Source organism: Solea senegalensis, linkage group LG4, assembly GCF_019176455.1.
Source record: "Solea senegalensis isolate Sse05_10M linkage group LG4, IFAPA_SoseM_1, whole genome shotgun sequence".
Lineage (NCBI taxonomy): Eukaryota > Metazoa > Chordata > Actinopteri > Pleuronectiformes > Soleidae > Solea > Solea senegalensis.
In genome coordinates this window covers 18910846-18935470 of record NC_058024.1, presented here as the reverse complement: position 1 = coordinate 18935470, position 24625 = coordinate 18910846, and the positions used below count along the sequence as shown (strand labels likewise).

At 38.2% G+C, this 24625-nt stretch overlaps 3 protein-coding genes and 1 long non-coding RNA gene across 6 annotated transcripts; 3 read left to right on the top strand and 1 right to left on the bottom strand.

Moving 5' to 3' along the window:
- Positions 1 to 1895: 1895 nt before the first annotated feature.
- dram2b (DNA-damage regulated autophagy modulator 2b) lies at positions 1896 to 6975 on the top strand. Its single transcript, XM_044024964.1, has 8 exons — positions 1896 to 2182; positions 3597 to 3751; positions 4047 to 4114; positions 4742 to 4884; positions 4972 to 5149; positions 5762 to 5844; positions 6061 to 6153; positions 6268 to 6975. Exons 2-8 carry the CDS (start codon positions 3621 to 3623, stop codon positions 6400 to 6402), a joined length of 831 nt encoding a protein of 276 aa, XP_043880899.1. The 5' UTR covers positions 1896 to 2182; positions 3597 to 3620; the 3' UTR covers positions 6403 to 6975.
- Positions 6976 to 7784: 809 nt separating this feature from the next.
- Positions 7785 to 12340, top strand: LOC122768752. The gene is made up of 2 exons (XR_006360351.1): positions 7785 to 7834; positions 11179 to 12340. It is a non-coding gene; the product is annotated as an uncharacterized LOC122768752 (long non-coding RNA).
- Positions 9033 to 14818, bottom strand: lg4h6orf89 (linkage group 4 C6orf89 homolog). The gene is made up of 8 exons (XM_044024957.1): positions 14647 to 14818; positions 13005 to 13271; positions 12621 to 12786; positions 12053 to 12201; positions 11713 to 11867; positions 11475 to 11610; positions 11233 to 11356; positions 9033 to 10850 (listed from the first exon to the last, which is right to left on the bottom strand). The coding sequence occupies exons 2-8, from the start codon at positions 13191 to 13193 to the stop codon at positions 10768 to 10770; spliced, it is 1002 nt and encodes a 333-aa protein (XP_043880892.1). The 5' UTR covers positions 13194 to 13271; positions 14647 to 14818; the 3' UTR covers positions 9033 to 10767.
- Positions 14819 to 16593: 1775 nt separating this feature from the next.
- Positions 16594 to 24335, top strand: nfs1 (NFS1 cysteine desulfurase). 3 transcript variants are annotated; one of them, XM_044024735.1, is made up of 14 exons: positions 16594 to 16668; positions 16767 to 16970; positions 17341 to 17417; positions 18104 to 18220; positions 18458 to 18541; positions 18917 to 19069; positions 19168 to 19261; positions 19420 to 19554; positions 20578 to 20735; positions 20818 to 20923; positions 21503 to 21584; positions 21793 to 21876; positions 22278 to 22367; positions 22915 to 24335. In XM_044024735.1, the coding sequence occupies exons 2-14, from the start codon at positions 16862 to 16864 to the stop codon at positions 22976 to 22978; spliced, it is 1353 nt and encodes a 450-aa protein (XP_043880670.1). In that variant the 5' UTR covers positions 16594 to 16668; positions 16767 to 16861; the 3' UTR covers positions 22979 to 24335. The 3 variants fall into 3 exon arrangements, with proteins under 3 accessions (XP_043880670.1, XP_043880669.1, XP_043880671.1); XM_044024736.1 differs by having other exon boundaries at positions 16668 to 16685; XM_044024734.1 differs by having other exon boundaries at positions 16626 to 16970.
- Positions 24336 to 24625: the final 290 nt, after the last annotated feature.

Genomic DNA, 24625 nt, shown 5'->3' with positions numbered 1-24625 from the left:
AGCATATTATGACTGAAAATACAAAATGTTTTAGACTATGGTATTAATTTTATGTTTCAAATACAGTTGTAATAGTGTAATGAGTGTAACCATATACATGTGGCACAATATAAGAGATATTTCTGTTCTTTGGATGACCTATATTTCATTGTTGTCATGAGAAGTCCACACTTTCATTAAGTAGTATTATAGCTGTTTAAATGATAGTTGTAAGTGTTATGTCGTAACTGGAACATTTGAGCTTCTCCTTTACTGTTACAGTTCTATCTGTATGGTAATGTATCTTCACACTGCCTGTTTTAGAGGAAAATGCAAACAGAAGTGATGCTCTGATCTGCATGTGTATGGTTTGCACAGAAGCCAGAGAGTGTCTACAAGTAACTGCCTGAAACCTACAGCACAACAACTTCACATATCACCTCTGTGAGAGAGAATATCAGTAGCTGCAGCAGCTTGTGTGTGTGTGTGTGCACTCACTAATCAGTTCATCTCCATCGTTGTGACTAAAGATTTGCCTTAAACAAGTTGTTTTGTATCAAGACAACACACCTTTCACTCTGAGCATGTTGTCACTGTATGGGTGTAGTTTGTTTGACTGACAAGCTCAGATACCTGTGTTCCTCTTTTTCTTCAACTGCAGTAAACTAGATCATCAATCAGTCCTTTACCTACCAGTGCAAACAAATCTCAGTCTCTCATCTGAAACCATTCACCGATGGCCAAAGCACTTTTATGACACTAAGTCATAATAATGAGATGCTATGTCATAATTATGAGATACTAAGTCAATATAATGAGATAGTAAGTCATTATTATTATGAGATATTATTTCGAAATTATGACGTAGTATCTCATAATTATAAGATACTTAGTATCTCATGAGATAGTATCTCATTATCAGCCTTAGTATCTCATAGTTATGACTTAGTGTCTCATTATTATGACTTAGTATTTCATAGTTATGACTTAGTGACTCATATTATGCCTTAGTATATCATAGTTATGACTTAGTGTCTTATTATTATTATGCCTTAGTATCTCATAGTAATGACTTAGTGTCGTATTATTATGCCTTAGTATCTCATAGTTATGACTTAGTATCTCATTATTATGCCTTAGTATCTCATAGTTATGACTTAGTGTCTTATTATTATGCCTTAGTATCTCATAGTTATGACTTAGTGACTCATATTATGCCTTAGTATCTCATAGTTATGACTTAGTGTCTCATTATTATGCTTTAGTATCTAATAGTTATGACTTACTGTCTTATTATTATGCTTTAGTATCTCATAGTTATGACTTAGTGTCTTATTATTATGCCTCAGTATCTCATAGTTATGACTTAGTGTCTTATTATTATTATGCTTAGTATCTCATAGTTATGACTTAGTGTCTTATTATTATTATGCCTTAGTATCTCATAGTTATGACTTAGTGTCTTATTATTATTATGCTTTAGTATCTCATAGTTATGACACTTAGTATTATTATGTAGTATCTCATAGACTTACTGTCTTATTATTATGCCTTAGTATCTCATAGTTATGACTTAGTGTCTTATTATTATTATGCTTTAGTATCTCATAGTTATGACTTAGTGTCTCATTATTATGCTTTAGTATCTCATAGTTATGACTTAGTGTCTTATTATTATTATGCCTTAGTATCTCATAGTTATGACTTAGTGTCTCATTATTATTCTTTAGTATCTCATAGTTATGACTTAGTGTCTCATTATTATGCCTTAGTATCTCATTACTATGACGGGCTTCCATATATAGTAGATCAGTTTCATGTGAAACTGGATGCAGTTCCGACTGAGGCCGCTGCGCTGTATTTTGTAGGTTCTCCTACGAGACATAACTCAGGGTTGAATTTGCCCTTTTGTTGGCCTGTGATTGAACGACGCATGCGCACTATCTCCTTTAGCTAATAGCCGAAACAACACAACAGTAGAACTTAGTTTACTCAAATAGAGGATTGTATCTGTGTCAGTGTTGTGACAATCACTGACATTTAACGGACAGCAGGTTTAAAAACACATTTTCTGAAGATTTGGACGATTATGGTTGTCCGAGGATTCGAGTAACGTGAGTGCCATCACATGTCCCAGCAAAAAGACAAAAAACGGTCTTTCTGTGGGTGTGACTGATTGATTTCATCAGTGCAGCAGCAGCGGGTGAGTCTGAATACACCGACACAACCAAACTTTATTTGTTATCACGTTATTATTGGTCTGTTATCTGACGTAGCAAACAGTATTAAGCTGCTTTATGTCGCTGTATAATTGTGAATAATTGTGTGTCAGTGTGTTCTGCGTGTGCCGTTACATGGTACTAATTGTTGTTTCACGATTTCTTTGTCGATGAAACACAGTTTTGAGTGAGTTGTTATTGTTATTTTCGTAATGTAGTTTGGTGTATAACCGAATACTATAGTGAAGCAGCCATCTTTATACTATAGTTCACTTCCTCATTGCGATCACATTCACAGGGACTTTCCTTTCTGATAATCGACCTTTCACACACTTATGACTTGACTTACAGTTAAATTAAGTTAAAGTTAGTTTGTAGAGCACAGTGTTTCCCGCACTCTTTGCAGGACCCACATTTTAAAGATGACAAACCATCAGGACCCAATTGCCAAAGTAAATCATGACAAGAACCAGGGTCGTTTCTAGTTTTGTGGGGAGCCCAAGTGAGATGCTGTTCGGGGCCCCTAGTTTACCAAACTACAAAGGAGATTCCTAACCTTTTAGATTATTACAAAGTTGAGACATCTTAAGACTAAATTTGTCCTAAGATGTCTGATGAAGAAATGAAACTTGAGTAGCAAGTTGCATGTTGAAGGGTGGTTTATATCTTTGCGAAGAGAGAGTCAAGATGGACAACAGCACAGAGGCAGGTTAAACATGGCTCTGAGGCACAGAGAAAGTTTGTATAGCTTTATAGTTGGTGCTCCCTTCCTAAGCTTATCTGTGCAGCTGGGAAAGATGACCTTGGTTCCCAGGAACAGGCAGGGACGATAATCATGTGTGGACATTGCTTAGACTACAAGTGTATGAAGATAATTGGGCACATACTAGGTTTGAGTAGTGTACAAGTGTGTGTGTGTGTGTATGTTAAAACAAGCATTATATGAGAGCAATTGTGTTATTTTCCTTTAATAATTAATATTTGTGACAATATTCGACAGAATAATTGTACATTTTTAGAATGACATATCTTCTTGCTGGCTTTCAGCTTTACCTTGATTTTTATTGCGCATGCATATCTTATTTTGAATTGACTTATTTTACTCTTTGTTTATCTTGGTTTATATTATATTTATTGATATATAGAAATATAGAAATAAACTTAACATTGTATGTTTGTAGCAGATATATGTTTATATATGTATATATGTATGTATATATTTATATATATATGTGTATATATATATGTATATATATGTATATATATATATACATACATATATACATATATAAACATATATCTGCTACAAACATACAATGTATGTATATATATGTATATTAGTGTTCTGCAGAGGATCCTGAAGTGTGTGTACATGTTGTATGTTTCACAATTACCCAGCAACAAACACTCGGCCAAGAGGCCATGTGGTGGTTCCAGCAGGGCCTGTGCTTCCTGCCTGCTGCTCTGGTCATCTGGACTGCAGCGTCCTTCATCTTCGCATATGTCACAGCGGTGATTCTTAGACATGTGGATCCTCTGGTGCCGTACATCAGGTGTGTAACACACGCACACACACACACAAGTGTGCACAGCTTTTATTCTTAGGACACTGTGTTGACGTCCATTATTTTGGGTAGTCTAAACAAAGTGTTATCCCCAACCTTAACCTGACCTAACTTCAAATCTTAGCCTTAGCCTTAGCCTAAACCTAATTCTAACCCTAACCCTAAAACTAGGTCTTAACCTCCACAAAGCCCTTTAAAGAAGCGAGGACCTGCCTGTGGTCCTCACAAAGCTACAACTACATAACATAACACACATGTTCTGATGGGCTGTTTTGTATTGCAGCGACACAGGAACCATGGCACCAGAGAGGTGTGTGTTTGGCATCATGTTGGACGTGTCAGCCTTTTTAGGTAAAGCACACACACACACACACACACACAGTCTGTTTGTTGGTCAGATTACTAAACGTCTATCGAACAAATCATCATAGACAGATCTTTAGCTGAAATGATCACATTATGTTTAATGTTCTTGTTACATTTATTCATTTGTTCTCAAAATAAGTATTGTTTATAAATGTTTATTTTTTTATCCATACTCCGTATGAATATGGATTATTAATTGTATTTTTTTTTGTTTTAAATTAAGGCTGATTAATAATTCAAAAACAGTATATATGTGTGTATAACTTTCTTCAATCACAGTATTACCAAGTTTGAATATATATCCATAAGGGATGGGAATCGCCAGAGACATCACAATACAATATTATTACTATATTTCACTGTATCATTTTTTCTTTTGTATTACACAAACACTGAGGTATAAGGTATAAGTACACAATAATCACAAATATCACTTTTTCCTGTTCAAAAAGTGTTTGATGTGCTCTGTCCATTGGTTTCTTCAGCTTCTCTCAAGAGACAAAAACACTCTTTAATTATCTGAGATTTATATAAAAAATGATTGATAATGTTTATCATGAGAGCATTTTATTAGCCATATTGTCCAGCCCTAATTTACACACATGTCTGCAGGGATGGCTACAGTGTATGTACGTTACAAACAGGTGGAGGCTCTGACTGCGAGGGACGAGCTCAGACTCCACCGGCTGAACTGCTTTGGGCTGCTGCTCGGTTGGATAAGCTCATTTGGGATGTGTGTGGTTGCAAACTTCCAGGTGAGCGCAGCTGTTCTACGATCCGTTCACCTGCTGTTCCATTTGTGTGTCTGTGTTAATGTGTGTGTTTTTTGTGTGTCCGAGCAGAAGACCACACTGTTCTCCATGCACTTGGTGGGCGCAGTGTTGACCTTCGGGGTCGGGGCTCTCTACATCTTAGTTCAGACGCTGCTGTCACTCAACATGCAACCTCACATCCACAGCAAGTCCATCTACTTCATCCGCCTGGGCATTGGCGTCTGGACTCTGAGCAGCATCATCACCAGTATCCCTTGTCTGTTTTTTATTGGCTGGATTATTATATCATAGCTTCCAATTTTCTGATTTGATGGGTTTTCTACAAACAAGCAGACAGAAAGAGTGGTCATAAGCTTCAAGTTGAGACAGCAATGTCCTGACTGACAGTTGCGATACAGCACTAATCGACCAAGATAGGACAGAGACAAAATACACTGTGCAAAGATGTAACCAAAAGGATAACAAATTGGGTAGATATCTAAGTAACAGTGATTGGTAATTTAAGACTTAATTTCAAGTTATCGCCACTGTAGACAAGAATGTCCCAGGTTCTTCCCGAAGTGCCGTGAAAAAGTGATGCAAAGAGGGGTGTAGAGGCCATGTCTCATTTTTAATTGTGAGTCCTCTATTATTATTATCACCTTTTTTTTAAGGTGTCCAAATGAACAAATATATATAATTATATTATCTACTGAGAAGAAAAATCACCTTGAGAAACAACCATTAATTACTGAGATATATTCTCAAAGTGACTGAAAGTGTTCCTGACAGATCTTATATTAACACGTGTCCTGCTTCTTCTTTCTTTTTTTTTTGCTGTGGTGAAATTGATAAGTTGTGATCTTTAACACCTCGTCAGTGTTCATATCATCTGTCATCATGTATAGCAGTCTGCCCGGGGTGGATGTACCTCACAAAATGCACTGGAATCCTGGAGAGACGGTCAGTACTTGTCTCTTGTGTGTCATAGGCTATACTTTTGTTGACAACGTTTGAAAAAACTGTTTTTTCCAGTCGGGGACAAGAAATGTTTCCCCATGAAGGTCAGTGTTTACAATAAAGTGTATCCAGCATTCAGTCAGAATCTAAAGTAGTATCGAGTTTAAATAAACAGCTTTTAAGCATTCAAAAATGATGTACCCTTACCTTGTTTTTCAGGGTTACACTGCTCATCTCATCAGCACTGTGTCTGAATGGTCTCTGGCCTTCTCCTTCATCAGCTTCTTCCTCACCTACATCAGAGATTTCCAGGTACTTAAGTCTCATCTTGTCACTGACAGTGTTTCAAATCCACTCTAATCAAGAAAGCTTATTTAAAAAAATAATGCCTCACATTTTAATTTGACGTTGTTTTTTTGGATATAGAAAATTAAATTGCGAGCTGAGGTAGATTTGCAGAGCACCCACCTTTACGACGGGCCATATGGAGACGCTGTGGCATCACTACAGTATGAACGTGTGGCATCTGAGGCTTCTCCACTGCTGACAGGACGAACGTGACCAACAACTGAGAACATTTGACAAGAACTGCGGGAATCTAGTCATGTTTTTTTTTTTTTTTTAAAAAGAAGCTGTTTTGGCTTTGTTTCCTCTCAAAGAACAGACACTACCAGTTTATCATTTTAGCATCCAAATGATTGATACTAGCATTTTACAGACGATTTTGTTGGACGGTTGTGGGTGCTATTGTATTGAATTTAGTGTAAAATGCCCCTGCAAGGAGGTGGTTGTTAATGTTTAAATAAATCTTTCTAAATGTGAGCCAATAACCTATGGGGAAAAAACACTGTGCTGAGTTTCAGATTTGTTAGGTTCAAAGTAACCTAACAAAAGGACGTTTAAATATTTTAACCAATGTTTATCTCTGTTTTCTTCACACTGCTTTTAGCTCTTCATATGAAACGGTTTCTCCCATTATTAACTTTTTTTAATGTAAAATGAACAATACGTTGACACCTCTATCTGCTGGAGAACCAGACATTTTACTTAAAGTGAATATGTACTAATTATAATGAGGTTTTATAATATAACATAGTACAAATGTATACAGCTACATAAAACTTTGAAACATTTGATACGTCTATTTCTGTATTCTCTTATTAAACAAACAACTGATGACAGAATTGTAAATGAAAATAAAAAAAAATGAATAACTGCAATGATTCCATCAACTATCACCATCATTTTAACATTCCTTTTACGGCATTGTTTGATATCATGTTCCAATCATTTATGTAAACAAATGATTGACTCATTACACGGTTAATTAACAGACAAGCCTCTGAAGCTAAAATAAAAACATGTTTCAGTACCGTTAAGACACTATGAGAGCTGTAAATATAGACTATCATGCCTGCTTCTTGGTGCACATGTTGTCAGTTGAAGAATTAAACATATTAAACACATACATATTAAACAATTTTTTTTTACATTGTTGTATTGAAAGTGATCAGTGTAGTACGGAAGTGTGCACTCATTCAAAAAAAGTGGGGTGCTCAGTAGTTATAAAACAATCTTATCTCGAAATAACGTTACTCGTTATAACATAATACTGAGCACTTTTTTTGTGTGTGGCAGCAATACGCTTCTGTATTGTAGTGTTCCTAATAAAATGAATAGTAATTAATCAAAATAGTAAAATATCAAAAAAGGACAATGTATATATCTTCAATTGAGGAATATTATAGATATCTTGAACATGAATTGTGAATAGTTGTAGATATCTGAACCTGGATTTAGAGATTTCTACAAGAACACTCCCCCCATCAGGTGTCACCATAAGTACCCGCCTCCAGTAACGCCTACTTTCACATCCATACTAGCTGATTGGTTTACTATTCGGGCCAATAGTCTTATACCAACTTCCGCACCTGCCGTTTATTCACGCTGGAGGAGTGAACAGAGCGGGAGGAGCGGCACATTTCAGCCTAAGGTGAGGTCGTAAAGTCTGTTTTCACGGTTTCATCACAGACATCATTTGCTGAACTATCATTACACGCTCAAATCCTAACTCCCTTGCGTTGCGTTGCATTGCTCAGCAGCAGACCCAGGTAATGATGGGCAAATTAAGCTTTTGTGAAGCACTGAACCGCTTGGCCAATTGTTTGGAAAATGGGTTTAACTACTTTACTTAGAAAAGACCTTTCGTTCTTTGATCACCTCTTTTTGAAGTATCTTTGCTTTGAAAATCATTTGATGCACAAACGTATGCTGAGACTGAATTTTTTAGGTTCTATTTACAAATAAGGTTTGCTGAATGTATGCATTGTGTTATTGAGGAGAGAGAGTGCTGGGAAAATATGGCATAGGTTGGGTGTGCTTGTGTAACTAAGGCAGGGGGTGGTTATGTGGGATGGGGAACGCTCAAAGATCTTTATTGAGGTACATTATTTTGTCAACAGTTTTTGGATTGAGCCAGTTTCTTCTCCATAGTTGGGAAACACTTGCTCACAAGGAACAGTGCAAGTGAATCACCTGATTGGACCATGAAGCAGTCAGGTGATTCATTCTGGCAAAGAAGCAATTGCTGCTTTGGACGTCATGTGATTTTTTTTTTTTTTTTAAGCAGTGGTTCTATGGAATTTTAGTTCAGGGTTTGAACGTATAGATGCTGCAGTGTCGCACTGCCATCACTAGACCGAGACAAGGAAGGTAATTGGGGCCTTCACCGTCCCCTCTCAGGTCAGACAAGGAACTGGCTCATGTTGATGTCTTGAATTAGACTGTCAGGCCCACACGTCTTCTCATGTCACTCCAGCAGGCTTCAAAGGTTTTGAAAGGTGAGACCTTTTCTCACCAATCCTCCCACCAGTCAGAAAGGGGGCCCATGAAGCTGTTATTTTAGGGCCTTCATGGATGTGATTACAAAATATATTATATAATATATATATTATTTATTTTTCTGCCTGCTCTTATGTAATGGTTTGGCCAGTTTAGATGTAACGGTGGTGAGCTGCATATTAGGCGGCTTTATAGTTGTCGTTAAGAAGAAACCCGAGGGGCCCCCTTTTCTTCAGAGCAGCTGATTCACAATATTTTCTTTCAATGTTTGTGATACTTATAGCAGTTTTTAAAAGATGATGGAAGACAAACGTGCTTCTTAGGTTGAATGCACAACAACAAAACACCAATGGGAACAAAAAGTTTTTTATTTTCTCAAAACTATGATAAATCCAGGCAAATCAATCATTTCAGAAGACTCACCATTTTGATTTGTTGGAAATAAAATATTTTTTAGATCAAAACAAAACAAAGGAGCCACATTTCAAACGCATAAATTAAAATGTGATAGACATTTACTGTCAAACTGATTTCATAATAGTCACTTTCTCTGCACAACAGAAACTCATGCACCAAGTATTTCTTTAACTAAAAAAAAAGATCTTAGATGATCTGACTTCTGTCTGCATGTTGTACTAATAAGTGAAATTAAAAGTTTATTACAACACACAAATTAATGGCTTTAATAAATATTTACATACAATCATAACAATAAATTACTGAGCAGCTTTGGACATAAAATCTTAAGTCAAATTAAAAAAATCTTAAATGACATGAAGGATGTAAATGAACAGTTACTTGTGTCTGATGCCACATAGGTCAGCTCAGTAAGTGGTTGTTAAAGGGTAAGTTCACCAAAATTACAGACAAATCTTTCTCTGTCTGTGTCTAAATTCAACAGTAGATAGTTGATGTCAAGTAATTAATTTGTAGGTTAATTATGTATCAAAATAAGATTTACTTTGTTGGCTGTTTTAAATAACTTTTTGAATAGATTATTGCCTTGTTACACAAACCTCTAAAATGCGAACAAATTCCAACTTTTCACCTAAATTCCAATTAGAATAGGCTGAGACATAAATTTAGAGAATGCAGCCAAGCAAAAAATTTGTTGAGGTTTGTAACCTAGAAATGTAAGCTTAGTAATAACTAATTTTAAATGTACTTATTTGTCCTGTGGGTGAACTGGCCCCTTAACCAGATGAAATGCTAAAAGTATTTCTTAACTTTAGAAAGCAGTGAAAGACTGTGCATGTATTATAGAACCTAGATTCCACACCCAAAAAATGACCAAAAGTATACTAATGCACTACAAAAAGACAGAGAGAACATGGAGGCAACATAAAGAAAAGTGAGCTTTGGCTTGTTATTTTTAGTTGATAAATGAACTTAAAGGATCAAACAACAGCTGCAGGAACCCTGACGTTCAGCCAATCTCTATTAGTCTGAGATGGTGCTGAAAATTAAAAACACGAGGGAACGTATCCAGTGTGAATCAAGAGTTATTGATCAGTACAAAAACCTGCACAGCTGCAAAACATCTTCAAGACAAAAAGATGATGTCCATGCACTCAATTACACTTAAAGTCATGACAGAACAAACCAGAGATGTGGGCAATTATTAACCATGTCTGGAACCAGGCTAAGGACCAACACTCTCAACAGTTATTCACTACCTTCTGAAACAGAGATACAGGCATTTAAGTTTTTCTTTAGTTGTCGAGTTCTGTTGAAGCTATGGCACGAGGACAGGCAGAACATCGGAGCTTTTAACGCTGAGTTTACAGACTGATCGTGTTCTCCAGTTATACACGAGGACAATGTCATAAAGTGATTTGTCAAACCTCTGACCGCCACCCTTGCATCCAGTAGGAAATCCATTTTTCCACAAGTTAAAGTTATGAGTGCAGTGTTCTCCAGTTCTCCGAGAAGTTCACTGAGGAACAAAGTTATAAGGCATCAGTGGACGAGGCCACCTGGAGGCTCATGCACTCCGAAATGCCTCAGCGGGAAGTCAGACATTCACAGCTGATCTGCGTCGTCCCACTCCTGAACTCTCGTTCGTCACTTCACTCCACACCGACATTAAAAGGTCGATCCATCACAGATGATGTTCTGGCCTCGGCCAGGGAACAGCTCCATCTGCCAGTAACGGGGGTCAGCATACACTAGACAGGTCAAAGGTCAAAGAGAACAACTTTCATCTAAGGGTGTAAAGAAAATATCAGTACACTAAAAGATGGCAATATTTCATGTTGTGATACTGTATTAATTCTTTGAAGCTCTGTATTGATAGAGAAATATTCTTGTGAAAACTCAGTGGTTTTGTGTTGTGTTTAATCCTCCAAGTGTTGGCAGCAGGCCTTTAGCCATTGATCTCTCATTTTTCGTGGACTAATGGCAGCAGTAGAGACGAGTACAGAGTGTGAGAGATCTGAGCCTCTGTTGTTTCTGTTCTGTTTCCATCTTAAATTGTCTATTTCTATTTTATGGCAGTGCGTTGTCACGTTCAGTGTGTTTATGGATGACAACAGAAGCAGCAGGAGTTACCCATGTCTCCAGGTGTCAGCCACAGGTTGAAGGAGCTGCAGTGTTTCTGACAGCGTTGAACAGGCAGAACTCGAACTGTTGGCAGTCCCTCACCAACCACCAGCCAGCCCAATACCCTGACACCCTGTTACACAGACCGCAACTCACATTTACAGACATTTAAGACTCAGGGTACACATGTTGCAAATGTTACTTTATTTCCAAAGACTTCTCTCAATAAGTGCAAAAAAAGAAGAACTCACCTTGCTCTGGGAAGCTGTGCTGTGGGTGACAAGGCAACGCTGCAGGATGGTCCCAGCACTGTCCAGTAGGGGGCAGAGCTCAGCTTTTGGGAAGAGCCACCTCAACACCTTCTCCCTTGCTCCAGAGCTGAACCTCCTACAGACACAGCACAACACCAGCAGTCAGTGTCTGTAAATTTTACAGAGTCCATTTGGTGTGTGTACAGAGGTACGAAACTTCACAGTTGAGTATGTGTACCAGAGCAGGGTGAAGTTAGCGGGTCCTTGAGGAAGGCCAAAGTTGTTGTTCTGCATAATTTCGTCATCATCCTCTAGCAGAATGGACATGGACCCTGAGTGAGCTAAATAGAGCTCCTCCAGCTGCTGCCGCTGGACACTGAGGGACTCCCCACCCTGGAATGGTTGGATGGGTGACATGATTACACAACTCGGAGAGATTGGAAAAGAATGCAACATTACTGCAACAACTATCAAATCTGATGTGGCCTGTTCAGCAACTTTTAAAAATATCTTCAAATATATTTTTTGTAAGAGGTGAGGCAGCAGTGAACCATGTCTTCCCTACTCTAAAGCAGTACCTTCAGCAGGACAAGTTGTGGCCCCCGTCGAAGAGTCACCGTCCCTCTAAGGCTCTCTGGGACCTCCAGCACAGAGGAGATCTCTGCACAGCCTGAACAGTTGACTAGATTCTGTCGTAAAGTGCCTGCACTCCACCACTCATGGAAACCTGCAAACAAGCACAAATTAACCATTATCAAGTGCCTCAACTTTGTCCATTTGCATGTAATTTTAGGGCCAACTAGGTAAACTATATAATATAATATTAAAGCTGCAGTGTGTGACTTAATAAAGATATATTGATGTTATTCTTCTGCCTCTTGTCTTTGTGAACACAAAGGATGTAACATTATTTTAAAATGCTTCACTCTTCATCTGAAAGCAAAACTACACGACCGGACTGAGGGAGCGTTTGTGTGTGTATACAGAGGTGGTGCAGGGGTGGTCAGGGACAAGAGGCACTGATCCTGACAAACAGCTGAACTGGGTTTTTCTGAGCAGCAGACTTCACTTCTGAAACTTTTCATGGCTGCTCCTTTGTGTTTTCATGTAATGTAGTGTAAAAGACATGAGTGACCATATACAGACCTTGAAGGTTGTATTTCTTGGCGATGGGCAGAGACAGCAGGCGGACATGACTGAGGGGAGACGACCAGTTATAACTGCCTAGGTGGACCAAACCAATCTGTGGCCCACTCTGAGGGTAAGTGAAGGCCAGTATCACCACAAGCAGGAAACCAACTACCACCATAAACTGCAATGACAACAGAAGAAAACAAGAAATACATTTGATATTTGAATTCCTAACCAAATAAAGAAAGAAATGTTAAGAGAAAAAGAAGCTAGGAAAAGCAAATTCTCACATTTAGGAGGCAGTAACGTGTATTAAGTGCTTTTGCTTGATATGGGTCCTCAAGGAATATTTGATTAGACTTTCTGTCAAATGTTCATATTTGCATTGGGAGGCCTAACCTTGATGGTGGCTGTCAGGATGGGGAACTGCGGAGGCTCTCTCCTGGGCTCGTTGGTCTCCAGGACCTGCTTGATGAACCTCTCGATCTCCCTCTCCGACATGCCATAACGGTAGCCCGACTGTCTGAGGATGTCGATGCTCTCTGACAGCTTGTCGTAGATACACGGCTCACTCATTGTCGTTCCCATGGCAGCAGAAGTAATGGTGGATTCTTGGTCAAACACTTAGATGTTGAGCCGCATTACGGTCTAAAGGCATGGTGTCACCTGTGAAGTGATCAGAATTAAGATGACACTTTCAATATTTTCAACACTGGTCATTTATCAGCATAATTTACATTAATATATTTCAGTTTTATTATATGCTAAGATACTGTGTATGTTTATTGGGGCAGTTATAACATCAGGTTTAATCCGTTGGTAGATTTGCATATTATTGGGTAGAATAGATGTTTCCCATGATGTTGGCTAGGGAGAAGCATATTTGAATTATTTGCACACTCACCAGTGATAATGAATTTGACCTCTGAATTTAACTGACCCACTGTTTTTACACAACAGTAGTGAACACGCACAAACCGAGCACAGGAGCAGTAGGCAGCCCTTATCTGCACCCAGGGAGCAATGGGAGTCGGGTACCTTACTCAGGGGGATTTGAACTGGTAACACTCCGGTCACAAGCCCAGTTCCTTTCATCTTGGCTGTGGGCTGCCCAAAACAGCAGCGCTCCAGGTGGGGCTTGAACTCACAACCTCTGCAGGTCCCCACACACTGACCTTCATTCTACAGAAAAATCTTCACCCGCTTGTGTAGTTTATTATTCACCTAGCCTTGTTGATTGAAAACAATAATACTTTTCAGCAGGCTGTACACCGACGGATGCAATGCTGCCCTCCACAGTATGAAGTTCTTAATCACTGTTCATAGGTATTGTGTATGTTATAGCAGTTAAGTTCTCCTTTCTAATCCTTTTCTTCTGCCTTTTGACATCCATTCCTTTAAAAAGAACTGGTTACCATGGCTTTGATAGCAACCATTTTGTCGGCTATAATCTTAATAAAAACAACAACTGGTTACCGGTTACAAAACACCCACACGTTCATATTTATATTGCACCATGTAGGAAATGTTTATTTATTTATTATGTGTATTCATATTATTATAAATAATCACATTATTTACTCAGCAATGTACACGATTTAAAAGGAGCCATGTATAATACAAATCATACCTGAGTAAAAGTAACATTACACATATTTACAACTACCTTTTGGAGTTAAAATACACACTTGTGGTGATCGATCTCCTGATAAAGGGAAGGACACATGCTTATCAACAAGACGCGTGCACGAGCAAGGAGAACAGCTGGTAAACCGGAAGGCACATTAACACCGGAAAAACTGCTTTAAACGCGTCATTCGACTCAGAGCAAAAACAGTGAAGTGACACGCCGTTGATTAAAATATCGATTAGATAAACAATGGCGCGATTGAAATCACATATATATGATTTACAGAGGGAATGTGGCGGGAGCTGCTGTGTTTAACAGTGAACTGACAGGTTAGCTTGTCCGTGATAGCCTTCGCTAGTTAACGCGCTCACGTTCAGATATTAATTCCAGAAACAAAGTGACACGTCTCACCTCAAACTGAGATCCACTACCGCAGGAGAGAGTCGCCTATTTCTAACGTCACGGTGCAAAACAAATGTTTTTTTCGTAAAACGTAAACTAACTTGCTAACTGATGGGCATGGTTTCAGACGACGTTTTCTTCTTTACAGTTATTTCTTGCCATTTAAACGAATGTGTGTACACCACTGCCCTCTATGGGATTATAACCTACACTGCATCACCCAGAAATCACACTGTATAATCGACAGGACAACACATCCTCTCAGGATGTGGGAGAAAATGACAAAAGCAAATGAAGATCAATATTTACCTGAGTTAGACGATGGTTCTCATATTAGCAACAGTAGAGCAAAAGTGTTGTAAGTAGTGTAAGACAAAGAACAGGCACAGAGGAAATTAATCACTAAAATAAATGATATTAGCAAAAGTGCAAGTCGTTATTAATTGTTTTTATCATTTTAAAGAAAGGAGCAAAGGAAACTCATTTGGGATCACTTGGACTTCGCTTTTGTACATTTAGATTTATATGTTTATTTAATGTAAACTTTTTAAGGATTTGGAATTACACTCATCATTAAATCATCATTATATATTAGACCAGTGTGAATTAAAATTGCTCAGTGGAACTGAGAAGAGTACACAGGAAAGCCTGACCTGTGTTTCAGCAAGTCTTCTTCTAGAAATGGATCCAGCAGACAAATCTGAGATCAATTAACCATGAGGCAACAAAAAATTGTTGTTCTTTTCCATGTCAAATTATAATTCAGATTTGTTTTGATTATTGTTATTTTTATTGTTATTGTTATTGTTATTATTATTATTGTTGTTGTTATTGTTATTATTATTAATAATAATAATGATAATAATAATAATAATAATAAATAATCTCAGAATCAGAGGCAGTTTTATTGCCAAGTAAATAGTAAACATATATGTAAATTGTTTTGGTGCATTAGACAACATAATATAACATAAAGACATCACACAATATAAAAATAAAACTTAAATATTTAGATTAATCTGTTGCTACTTTGCAAATTATTTATTTCTAAATGCAGATTTTTCAAAACCTCTCCTTACCTGAGTAATATGAAGAAAATTGTTATGTGACTGATTCCATTGAGTGACTGATGAGCCATTTTCTTTTTGTATTCTTTTTACTTATTTATTTGTGTTTATTTAGTCATTTAATAATTTAGCATTTCAATTTCAGCGAAGCCTGGTGTTCTAATGTCAGTGTTTGCAAGTGCCTTGTTTTGTACATGCTTTGTTATATTTAAATACTACTACTAATAATAATGATATTATAATAATAAATACAAGTCTTCTTCCAATGATTTACGGCAGTAAATGAGTATGCTGCCCTCGACAAGTCGACGTTCTTACTTACAGTTACGTCATAATGTCTTGGGAGCCAATCAGAGGACAGATTGAAGAAAATACTGGTCCCGCCTCTAACAGAACCAAAACAACACAGCTTGACCAATGAGAGCGCAGACTACATAAACACACACATACAACCGTTTCCGTTTCTTGTGCAACTATGAAACAGCACCGACACCGACCTGCGTCAAGCTGCAGTATAGCTTTACTTAGATTTCCGGAAAGTCAACTAAAGTAAAAGAAAAAAATGTTTTAAAACTTTTACGTAGCGTTTTTAACTATAATAGCCTATACAAACACGCTTTCATCATAAAGCAAAAACAAAACAACACTAAATAAATAAGAATAAAAGTAAAATAATAATATGGCGCAATAACAGCAGTATCTCCTAGTATGCCAGTATTTTTTGGATAGCTAGGTTTCCATATTCAAGATGAATTAACAAGGGCAAACAAAACATCTACTTTGACAGTAATATTCATAAATGATTCTGGTTTTATGAATATGAATTATAAAAGGTGCTAAAAGACGTCATCGTCCCGCCCATTTAGTAAAATTATGTAACTCTTTTACTTTGAAGGTCGTAACCGGATTTACCGTTTATTTATCATGACTACTTCACAAAGAGCAACTCTGCTGTGACCTGGATGTGACTAACAGGCGGCGGTACCGTCTCAAACTAAATCAACCTCCACATTTTATCAAATTTCTTAAATATTCGACGATCTTCTTCTCTGTCCTCCGCAGAGAGTAGACGGTGGAAGTGGTATTTTGCGCGAGGTCTGAGTGTTGCTGTTACCAGAGGCCATCGGGTTTCCAGGCGAAACCAGTCCGCCCTTGCCATGCTCTCTTCGGGCAGGACCGTCTCCTCCCGTCTCCTCAGGACGGCCAACTGGTTTCCTTTTACCCGGCCACCGTCAGACTGCAGAGCCGCTAGCACTCTGAAGACAGGTACCGGCATTTGTGTTTATAAAGGCTCAGAGTAGCTGTAGCATGGAGCACATCCTAAAGTGACGCAGTTAAGTAAGGGCACGAAAACTTCGCATCAGCCTCAAACGGACTTACGCAATGATTATAAAAACAGAAACATTTTTTTTACAAACATTTCTCCTAGCAATTTTTATTGTTTTCTTAAACTATGTATTCATATAATTTTTTTTACGTGACTGTGCTTTAGCTTTAAAAGTATTTTTCTTCATAAAAGTGTTTATGAAACACATCCTGTTGAGTTGTATCTAAATATACAGCACGTGGTGCAGAGTTTAAGCTCATCATCAGAGTACACTGACTGTCTCCCTGTTTTTGTTGTTTTGTGTTTAAGAGTTGATAAAGAAACGTGAGTTGGAGAAAGATGAACTCCGCCCGCTCTACATGGACATCCAGGCCACTACACCTATGGTAAAACCTGTCTATCAAACTATCAAAGTCAGTGAAGGGATAATTTACTGTTAAAAAGGGGCTGCAACCACTGATTATTTTCGCAATTCATTCATCTGTCGATTATTTTCTCAACAAACCGAGTAGTTGTTTGGTCCGTATAATGTCAGAAAAAGCTGTAATGCTGTGCTTAACAAACCTGGAAATGATGATGCTCTCATCATTTATGTCTTGTTTTGTCCACCAACCACAATGATACAGTTTTAATGATTTCTTTGTTGTATGGAGCGAAGAAAGCTGAAAAATACTAATTTAAGAAGCTGAAAATCAGAGAAACTTGTTTTAATTATTGAAAACACCCTCACTGAACAATCAGTGATAGAAATAGTTGACAATTAATTTAGTCATCCATTAATAACCGCTTGAAAAAAGAAAAAAGAGTAAAGCTCATTAAATCAAATTATAGTTATTTACTTTGAATGTTATGCTTGATTAATATCTGACTTCTGATAAATGGGGGATTCAGTTTGTTATTTGGCAAATAAATAACAATAATATTTTGTTAGTCATAAAACAAGTTTTTGAAAGAATAAAAAAAATTATTTTCTCATTTTTATGACAGGTGGTGTAATACATTTATGAAGCATTGTATATGTGTGTGTGTCTCTGTGTGCAATATATATTTATGTGTGTGTGTGTGTGTGTAGGACCCCCGTGTGTTGGATGCCATGTTGCCCTACCAGGTGAATTACTATGGTAACCCTCATTCCAGGACACACGCCTATGGCTGGGAGAGTGAAAGTGCCATGGAGACTGCCAGAAAGGTAGAGAGACAATCGATCTGTTCAGTGAGGCAGACTGGGGAGATGAGGAGGTGGTTGGGTCAGACTGTAGAGGGCAGCATTACACCTCGTGTTCAGCCTTCTATTAGGCCTCAACTTACTGAACTTACTTTTTACAACAGTGTACTTTGTGGTATTGTTAAAACTGTTTTTACTATTCTTATTTATATTATTTCATAAATGTGGCATTGACTGTTTTCTCTTTCTCTCCCTGAGCAGCAAGTTGCTGATCTGATTGGAGCTGATCCCAGAGAGATAATCTTCACCAGTGGAGCAACTGAGTCCAACAACATGGCCATTAAGGTCGGTCTCTGCACCTCTTCCCCGTCATTAATCCTTTTCCTCTCACCCTTAGGTCTTTCTCTTGTTTTTTCTTTTTTGTTACTGAGAACAGATCAGTAGCAGCACTGTAAAAAAACAAGAGAACACTGAAAATCAACAGAATACAGCAGCAAAAACCAGAATGAGAACACATTAAGAACACATTGGCAATAAGAACATAATGTGAACATATGACAATGTCCTAAGAGCAGAACAAGAAAACAAAAGAATAAGAACCAATAGGACAGTTTGAGAACACAGTGAAAATGTCCCACTAACTTCCCAATAACCCACTGGGACAGACTGAGTCCAGTTTTCTGGAGATCAGTACTGATCCCAACACCTCTTATCTTGCAGGGTGTGGCCAGGTTCTACCAGGGTAAGAAGCGTCACGTGATCACCACTCAGACAGAACATAAATGTGTCCTGGACTCGTGTCGAGTTCTGGAAGCTGAAGGATTCAGCATCACTTACCTGCCAGTCCAGAAGAATGGACTGCTGGATCTGGAGGTACACACTGGAACATACAGACATGTCACACGTGAACACTTACAGCATGTCCAGAGAACATGTAATGAATGAACACCTAACATTATGTGTGCTTTCAGCTCCTTGAGGCCTCCATGCGTCCCGACACATCTCTGGTATCAGTGATGACTGTCAATAACGAAATTGGAGTCAAGCAGCCCATCAAAGAAATTGGTAACTATGAAAATTTCATTGCATCCATGTTTTAGTGGTTCAGATTAAATCATATCATTGTGAACATGTGGATCCTTCCCCAGATTTTTACTTTTCCACAGAAGCCCTGATCTGATCAAAGCAGATGTTTCACTGAGTCTTTCTCCTCTTGTTCACAGGTCAGATTTGTCGTTCCAAAGGAGTCTTCCTCCACACTGATGCTGCTCAGGCTGTCGGAAAAATTCCCATCAATGTCTCCGACTGGAGGATTGACTTGATGTCCATCAGCGGTCACAAGATCTATGGACCCAAAGGTCGGACCAAGCATTAGTAGTTTTACCTCTTAAAGTTCCTGTAAAGCCAATGCAGCACTTCTTGTCTTCACCCATTATATATGTTAGAAAATACTGGCTGAGGACATTTGAAAGAAAACTACTCTCTCTAGTAGTCTTTTTAAAATAAATAAAAAATGTAGGCGTGTCTAAAAATGTGCCTTCATGACGCACAGGAGCCACAATTATCTCAACAACTCCTCAGACACAGTGTTGATATAAAAACTGTCTGTGCCTGTAACTGCATTCTTTGTCCCACATGTGTCTCACCTGGATGTAAAAAGCGCCAACACTTTATCTAAGATTCCTAAAGATGAGAAAATTAAGTAAAGAAGAAGAACAGAAAGAGGAGTAGACTCCTGCTGTGAGGCTGCAGGTTGTGCTGATGAAGAGGGGCAGAGAAGTTGGAGGACTGCTGCTAAACTAGCTCTGTTTATGTGAAATATGTCGTTAAACTACCACCAAAATGGTGAAAATGTCACCCTCTCTCAGTCACTTGCACACTCACACACACAATAAACACTGACATGTCTGAACAGTCAAACAAGAATACTGGTCTTTGTCATCATGTCAGTGTGTAATTCAGGGAAGCGTATGCGCCCACAGGAGACTAATCCAGGATACATTTAAGGAATTCTAGCTTACACCCAACGAAAAGTGACGCACAACGTAGCCCACCTGTCATTGCAATTTTCCAACTGACACCCACCCACCTTGTATAGGAGGCTGTAGGTGTCTTAAAATGAGTTGTGGTTGAGTGCATCGCAATATTTTTGTGTGCTTTTTTAAATGGTGCATTAGCTCCACCTACATCCATGTCAGGGAATGACACTAAATACAACCTAGTTGCACCCTGCACCTCACATTGTGGATAAATTACATACACTAGCAAGTGCGCCCCAAAGCACTTGTGCCACACACCATGCGCTGTAGATCCTTTAAATTGGGCCCCATCGGTCATGCTGCTTGTGAGTCAGATGTTCTTTGTGTGTGTGTACTATACAGGTGTCGGGGCTTTATATGTGCGTCGTCGACCCCGGGTGCGGATGGAGCCTCTGCAGAATGGAGGTGGGCAGGAGAGGGGGCTGCGCTCTGGCACCGTCCCCACCCCACTGGCTGTGGGACTGGGAGCTGCCTGCAGCATCGCCCAGCAGGAGATGGAGGTACAACAACACAGACAAATATTCCAACTCTCTGCAAATGTATCGTCACATCCTGGCACTCAATAAGTGTGTGTGTGTGCAGTATGATCATGACAGAGTGTCCATGTTGGCTGATCGTCTAGTCCACAAGCTCATGTCTGAGCTACCAGATGTTATAATGAACGGAGATCCAGAGCAACGATACCCTGGTAGGCACACACACACACACACACAACGAACAAAGTTAAAGTCCCTGTAAAGCAAATTACATGTCATTTGTTTCTGATGCGAATGCAGAGTTTCTGTACTTCACTTGAGCCCTAGTTGGTGTAACTTCTCAAACGTTGCAATGATATAAAAATATAAAAGCCCTCTGTGTTCTTTATCAGTGTTTACCGTTCACTCTTGAGTAACTGCACCTGCCCCTATGCCTTTGGTTTGCTGGATAGTTGAGGTGACTTTGTCTTGAAAATGTTTACTTTGGTCCTTATTTTAGCAAGTAGACCAGAATGTGTGTGTAAAGTGTTCAGCTCCTCCAGTAGACATGCCCCCAACGTTTCCAAGCAGAGATTGTTGTTGAATTTTACATGTTTGAAGTCTCAATTATAATTTTTTTTTTTTTTAATTAATCATATTTGGCAAGGTGGTTTGTATCACATTTGTCAGAAGAGAATCACAGGCATGTGGTTATTATCAACTTGACATCATAGTAAGCTTGTTAACTTGATGAATGAGGTAGATTAACTAAACTGACTTTGTGTGTTTTGTGTGTGTGTGTTTTTTTTCAGGCTGTATCAACCTGTCCTTTGCCTATGTGGAAGGGGAGAGTCTGTTGATGGCACTGAAAGATGTTGCGCTGTCGTCTGGCAGGTCAGACAACTCTTAGAAACCTGCTGACTAATTAGAAGTGTAGTCACTTGTTATTCTACCTAAATTTAGCATAGCAGCTTAGCAGACATGCTTATAAACAGTTATCAATTGTAGTTTTGTAAATAGTAAAAGAGGAAATTGTTTTCAACATGTCAAAGCATTGAGGTTTTATAGATTTAAGAGTGTGTGTGTGTGTGTGTGTACGCAGTGCATGCACGTCAGCGTCTTTGGAGCCATCTTACGTACTCAGAGCGATTGGAGCAGATGAGGACTTGGCTCATTCTTCTATCAGGTAGGGACGCTCATCACCCTCACTGTAATTTAATACTGATCACTATAGTAATGCAATCCAAGATAAAAATCTGATTGATAATAATCCTGACTACAGTCTGATTTTAATGAACTTTTTGTAACTGTATTTGTTTTCTCTGCATAATCGTGAGTTCATATGTTGAAAGAAATTGTTGAAACGGTCAATTCAAAAGTAATGTCTGTTAATGGTTTATATTATTATGTCATATATTACTGATATAAGATATTCTGGCCCTTGGTTCAAACTGTACAGTCACTCAATGTATTTTTACATCACACTGACACAGACTGCAGTATTTCTCTTTTTCTTTTTCTTTTTGCTCTCTGGTTTGACTTCAGTTCAGTCTAGTGCAGGTTGATAAACCTGTGCTTCTTTGTCAGATTTGGTATTGGCAGATTCACCACAGAGCAGGAGGTGGACTACACAGCAGAGAAATGTATCCAACAGGTTTATAGACTCAGAGAGATGAGGTGAGTTCAGCTGAATTCTAATGTTTTCATGTTTGTAAATGTTTCTACCTCGGTATTACTTTGGAAATATAGTATTGCTGTAATATTATCTTCTTATTACCACACTGTTACTATCGCTATTATCAAGCTGTAAAGTGCATTAAAATTAAGTAAATGGTGTGTGTTTAGCTCTTTTCCAGTCTTGATGATGACACCACTCAAAACTACTTAACACTGCCATTCAACCTCACATTTGCAAACAGTGTGTTTATGTGCAGCTTTTTTTTATCAGGGTTTTTTTTAAATCACACATCATTTTTAAGCATTCACATTGAAAGTGTGACTGTCTCATTTTTGTTGTTTTGTCCTTAACCTGTGTTATAATCACGTTGCACTCATTGTGTTGAAAAAAAATTATTATTACTACTGAAATTGTTGATCAAAATTTAAAAAATAAGGCTCAGTTTGGAATTAACTGGAATTTAAAATCTAAAGTCTGTTGAGTGAATGTTTAGAAATACTTGTAATTTTATGCCTCGCCTAATAATGCCATCTATTTCATTGTCAGTCCTCTGTGGGAGATGGTTCAGGAAGGCATCGACCTGAAGAGCATCAAGTGGACGCAGCACTAGACTCCTCCCACTACCAGTCTGCTTCCTGGTTCCCAGGGAAATCTGTGAACAGACTACTTTTTTTCTTCCTGTAAACAAACACGCACAAACGTCCTGTCTGACTTGAAGTCTGTAGCTATAGCTCTGTGTGTCAGTAGATTCTGTACTTGCTTTCAGAAGATGTTGCTCAGAGAGTCGAGCGGCAATCTCTGTTATTTTCGGATATAATTATGGACAGAGAAATTATTATTTTAATCTATGAACATCTTACTTTCCTAGTACTTTGTGGTTAGTTGCAGAATCTATATCCCCATCATGGTAGAGGAAATGACATCATGGCACAGATAGGGCTGTAGTCAGGCTGTCAGGTTTCTGTTCATTTAAATTGAACCTGGTAGTGTTTCAACTTCATTTTCAACATAAACTGTGACTTGAAGGTCCAGTGGGTAACAATTAGGAAAGGTTTGTTGGCAGAAATTGATTATACTACCCATAGGTATGTTTGTATAAGTGTATAATCACTTTAACCTAAAACATTTTTTAATGACTAAGCTTTTACAGAGGCCTCCATCTTTCGCCGTTATGTTTCTACAGCAGCCCAAATGGATCTGAGTTTCCCCTTAAGCTATATCAACTAACTAAAGGGAAAAGTGGATGTGGAAATATCTTAATGTAATTTCTGATATGTGAAGACCACCATAGTTCCCTGATGCAGTGGGAAAGAGGGGTGAGCCGAGGAGTCTTCCGTTTGTTACAATCTGCAGTCTCATAATTCTTAAACAATGGATTTAAAAGATGAATTCCATTCATGAAAAATGTCATAGGTTTAACTAGTCATCATAACAAACAACATATTTGCCATATTTTGGTGATGAACTCCAGTGAAACCAGCAGCATTATGATGCTTAAAAAAAAGCTGCGTTTAACACAGATAAAAAAATCTCCAATGTGACATCGTGATGCACAAGAAGATGACAGGAAACGTAAATGACAAAGGTCAAGCTAGTAATGACAACTCAAGACGGAGTTAAATTCACTTTGTTTCTCATCGTTAATGTTTTGTTTGTGCACCAACAGCAGTCTGCAGTGAACATCCAATCAAACAGTGTTGCCATCAACACTATTAAGACTGAAGCTGTGACCACAACAGTACATTTCTGAAATGGTTAATAGCTAATAGCTTCAATCCAGTCTCCACATATTAAAAAGATTAATGATGAGGCTGATTCCCAAAAAACAGAAGTGTCATTTGACAAATCTTGGTACTTTTGTCTGTTGTATTACATTGTGTTCCTGGATGTAGTCAGCTGAGCCTCTGACACTGTCATATAATATATTAGTGTTCAATAAACTGCTGATTAATGGCTATGCAATAAAATTCTGTTTCATCTTTTTTATTTTCGACAGCTTGAGACAAGTACACTTAATGACCCTTGCAGCATAACAGCATTTAAAGCATAGCTTTATAGCTGCCTTTTCATTCTTGTGCTTTTAAGGTAAAGCGACTTTGAGTTCATGAAAAACGCTATATAAGTAACTGTAAAACAAAATGCTAAATAAAAAGGAAATGATGAACTGTTGTGAAGATGAGCATCTAATTATTGATAAATGTGATGCATACATATTGTGTTTCTGAAATATGGGCATTTATTTGCTACTAATCTGTGG

What these genes read in the sequence shown, in the direction of transcription:
- nfs1 (XM_044024735.1), top strand. Translation starts at nt 16,862, where the DNA reads ATGCTCTCTTCGGGCAGGACCGTCTCCTCCCGTCTCCTCAGGACGGCC. An exon ending in GCAGCCCATCAAAGAAATTG is followed by an intron (nt 19,262 to 19,419) that starts GTAACTATGAAA and finishes TCTTGTTCACAG; the next exon opens with GTCAGATTTGTCGTTCCAAA. An exon ending in TATAGACTCAGAGAGATGAG is followed by an intron (nt 22,368 to 22,914) that starts GTGAGTTCAGCT and finishes TTTCATTGTCAG; the next exon opens with TCCTCTGTGGGAGATGGTTC.
- lg4h6orf89 (XM_044024957.1), bottom strand. Translation starts at nt 13,193, where the DNA reads ATGGGAACGACAATGAGTGAGCCGTGTATCTACGACAAGCTGTCAGAG. An exon ending in CAAGAAATACAACCTTCAAG is followed by an intron (nt 12,202 to 12,620) that starts GTCTGTATATGG and finishes GCTTGTTTGCAG; the next exon opens with GTTTCCATGAGTGGTGGAGT. An exon ending in GCACAGCTTCCCAGAGCAAG is followed by an intron (nt 11,357 to 11,474) that starts GTGAGTTCTTCT and finishes TCTGTGTAACAG; the next exon opens with GGTGTCAGGGTATTGGGCTG.
- dram2b (XM_044024964.1), top strand. Translation starts at nt 3,621, where the DNA reads ATGTGGTGGTTCCAGCAGGGCCTGTGCTTCCTGCCTGCTGCTCTGGTC. An exon ending in CCTCTGGTGCCGTACATCAG is followed by an intron (nt 3,752 to 4,046) that starts GTGTGTAACACA and finishes TTTGTATTGCAG; the next exon opens with CGACACAGGAACCATGGCAC. An exon ending in GGACGTGTCAGCCTTTTTAG is followed by an intron (nt 4,115 to 4,741) that starts GTAAAGCACACA and finishes ACATGTCTGCAG; the next exon opens with GGATGGCTACAGTGTATGTA.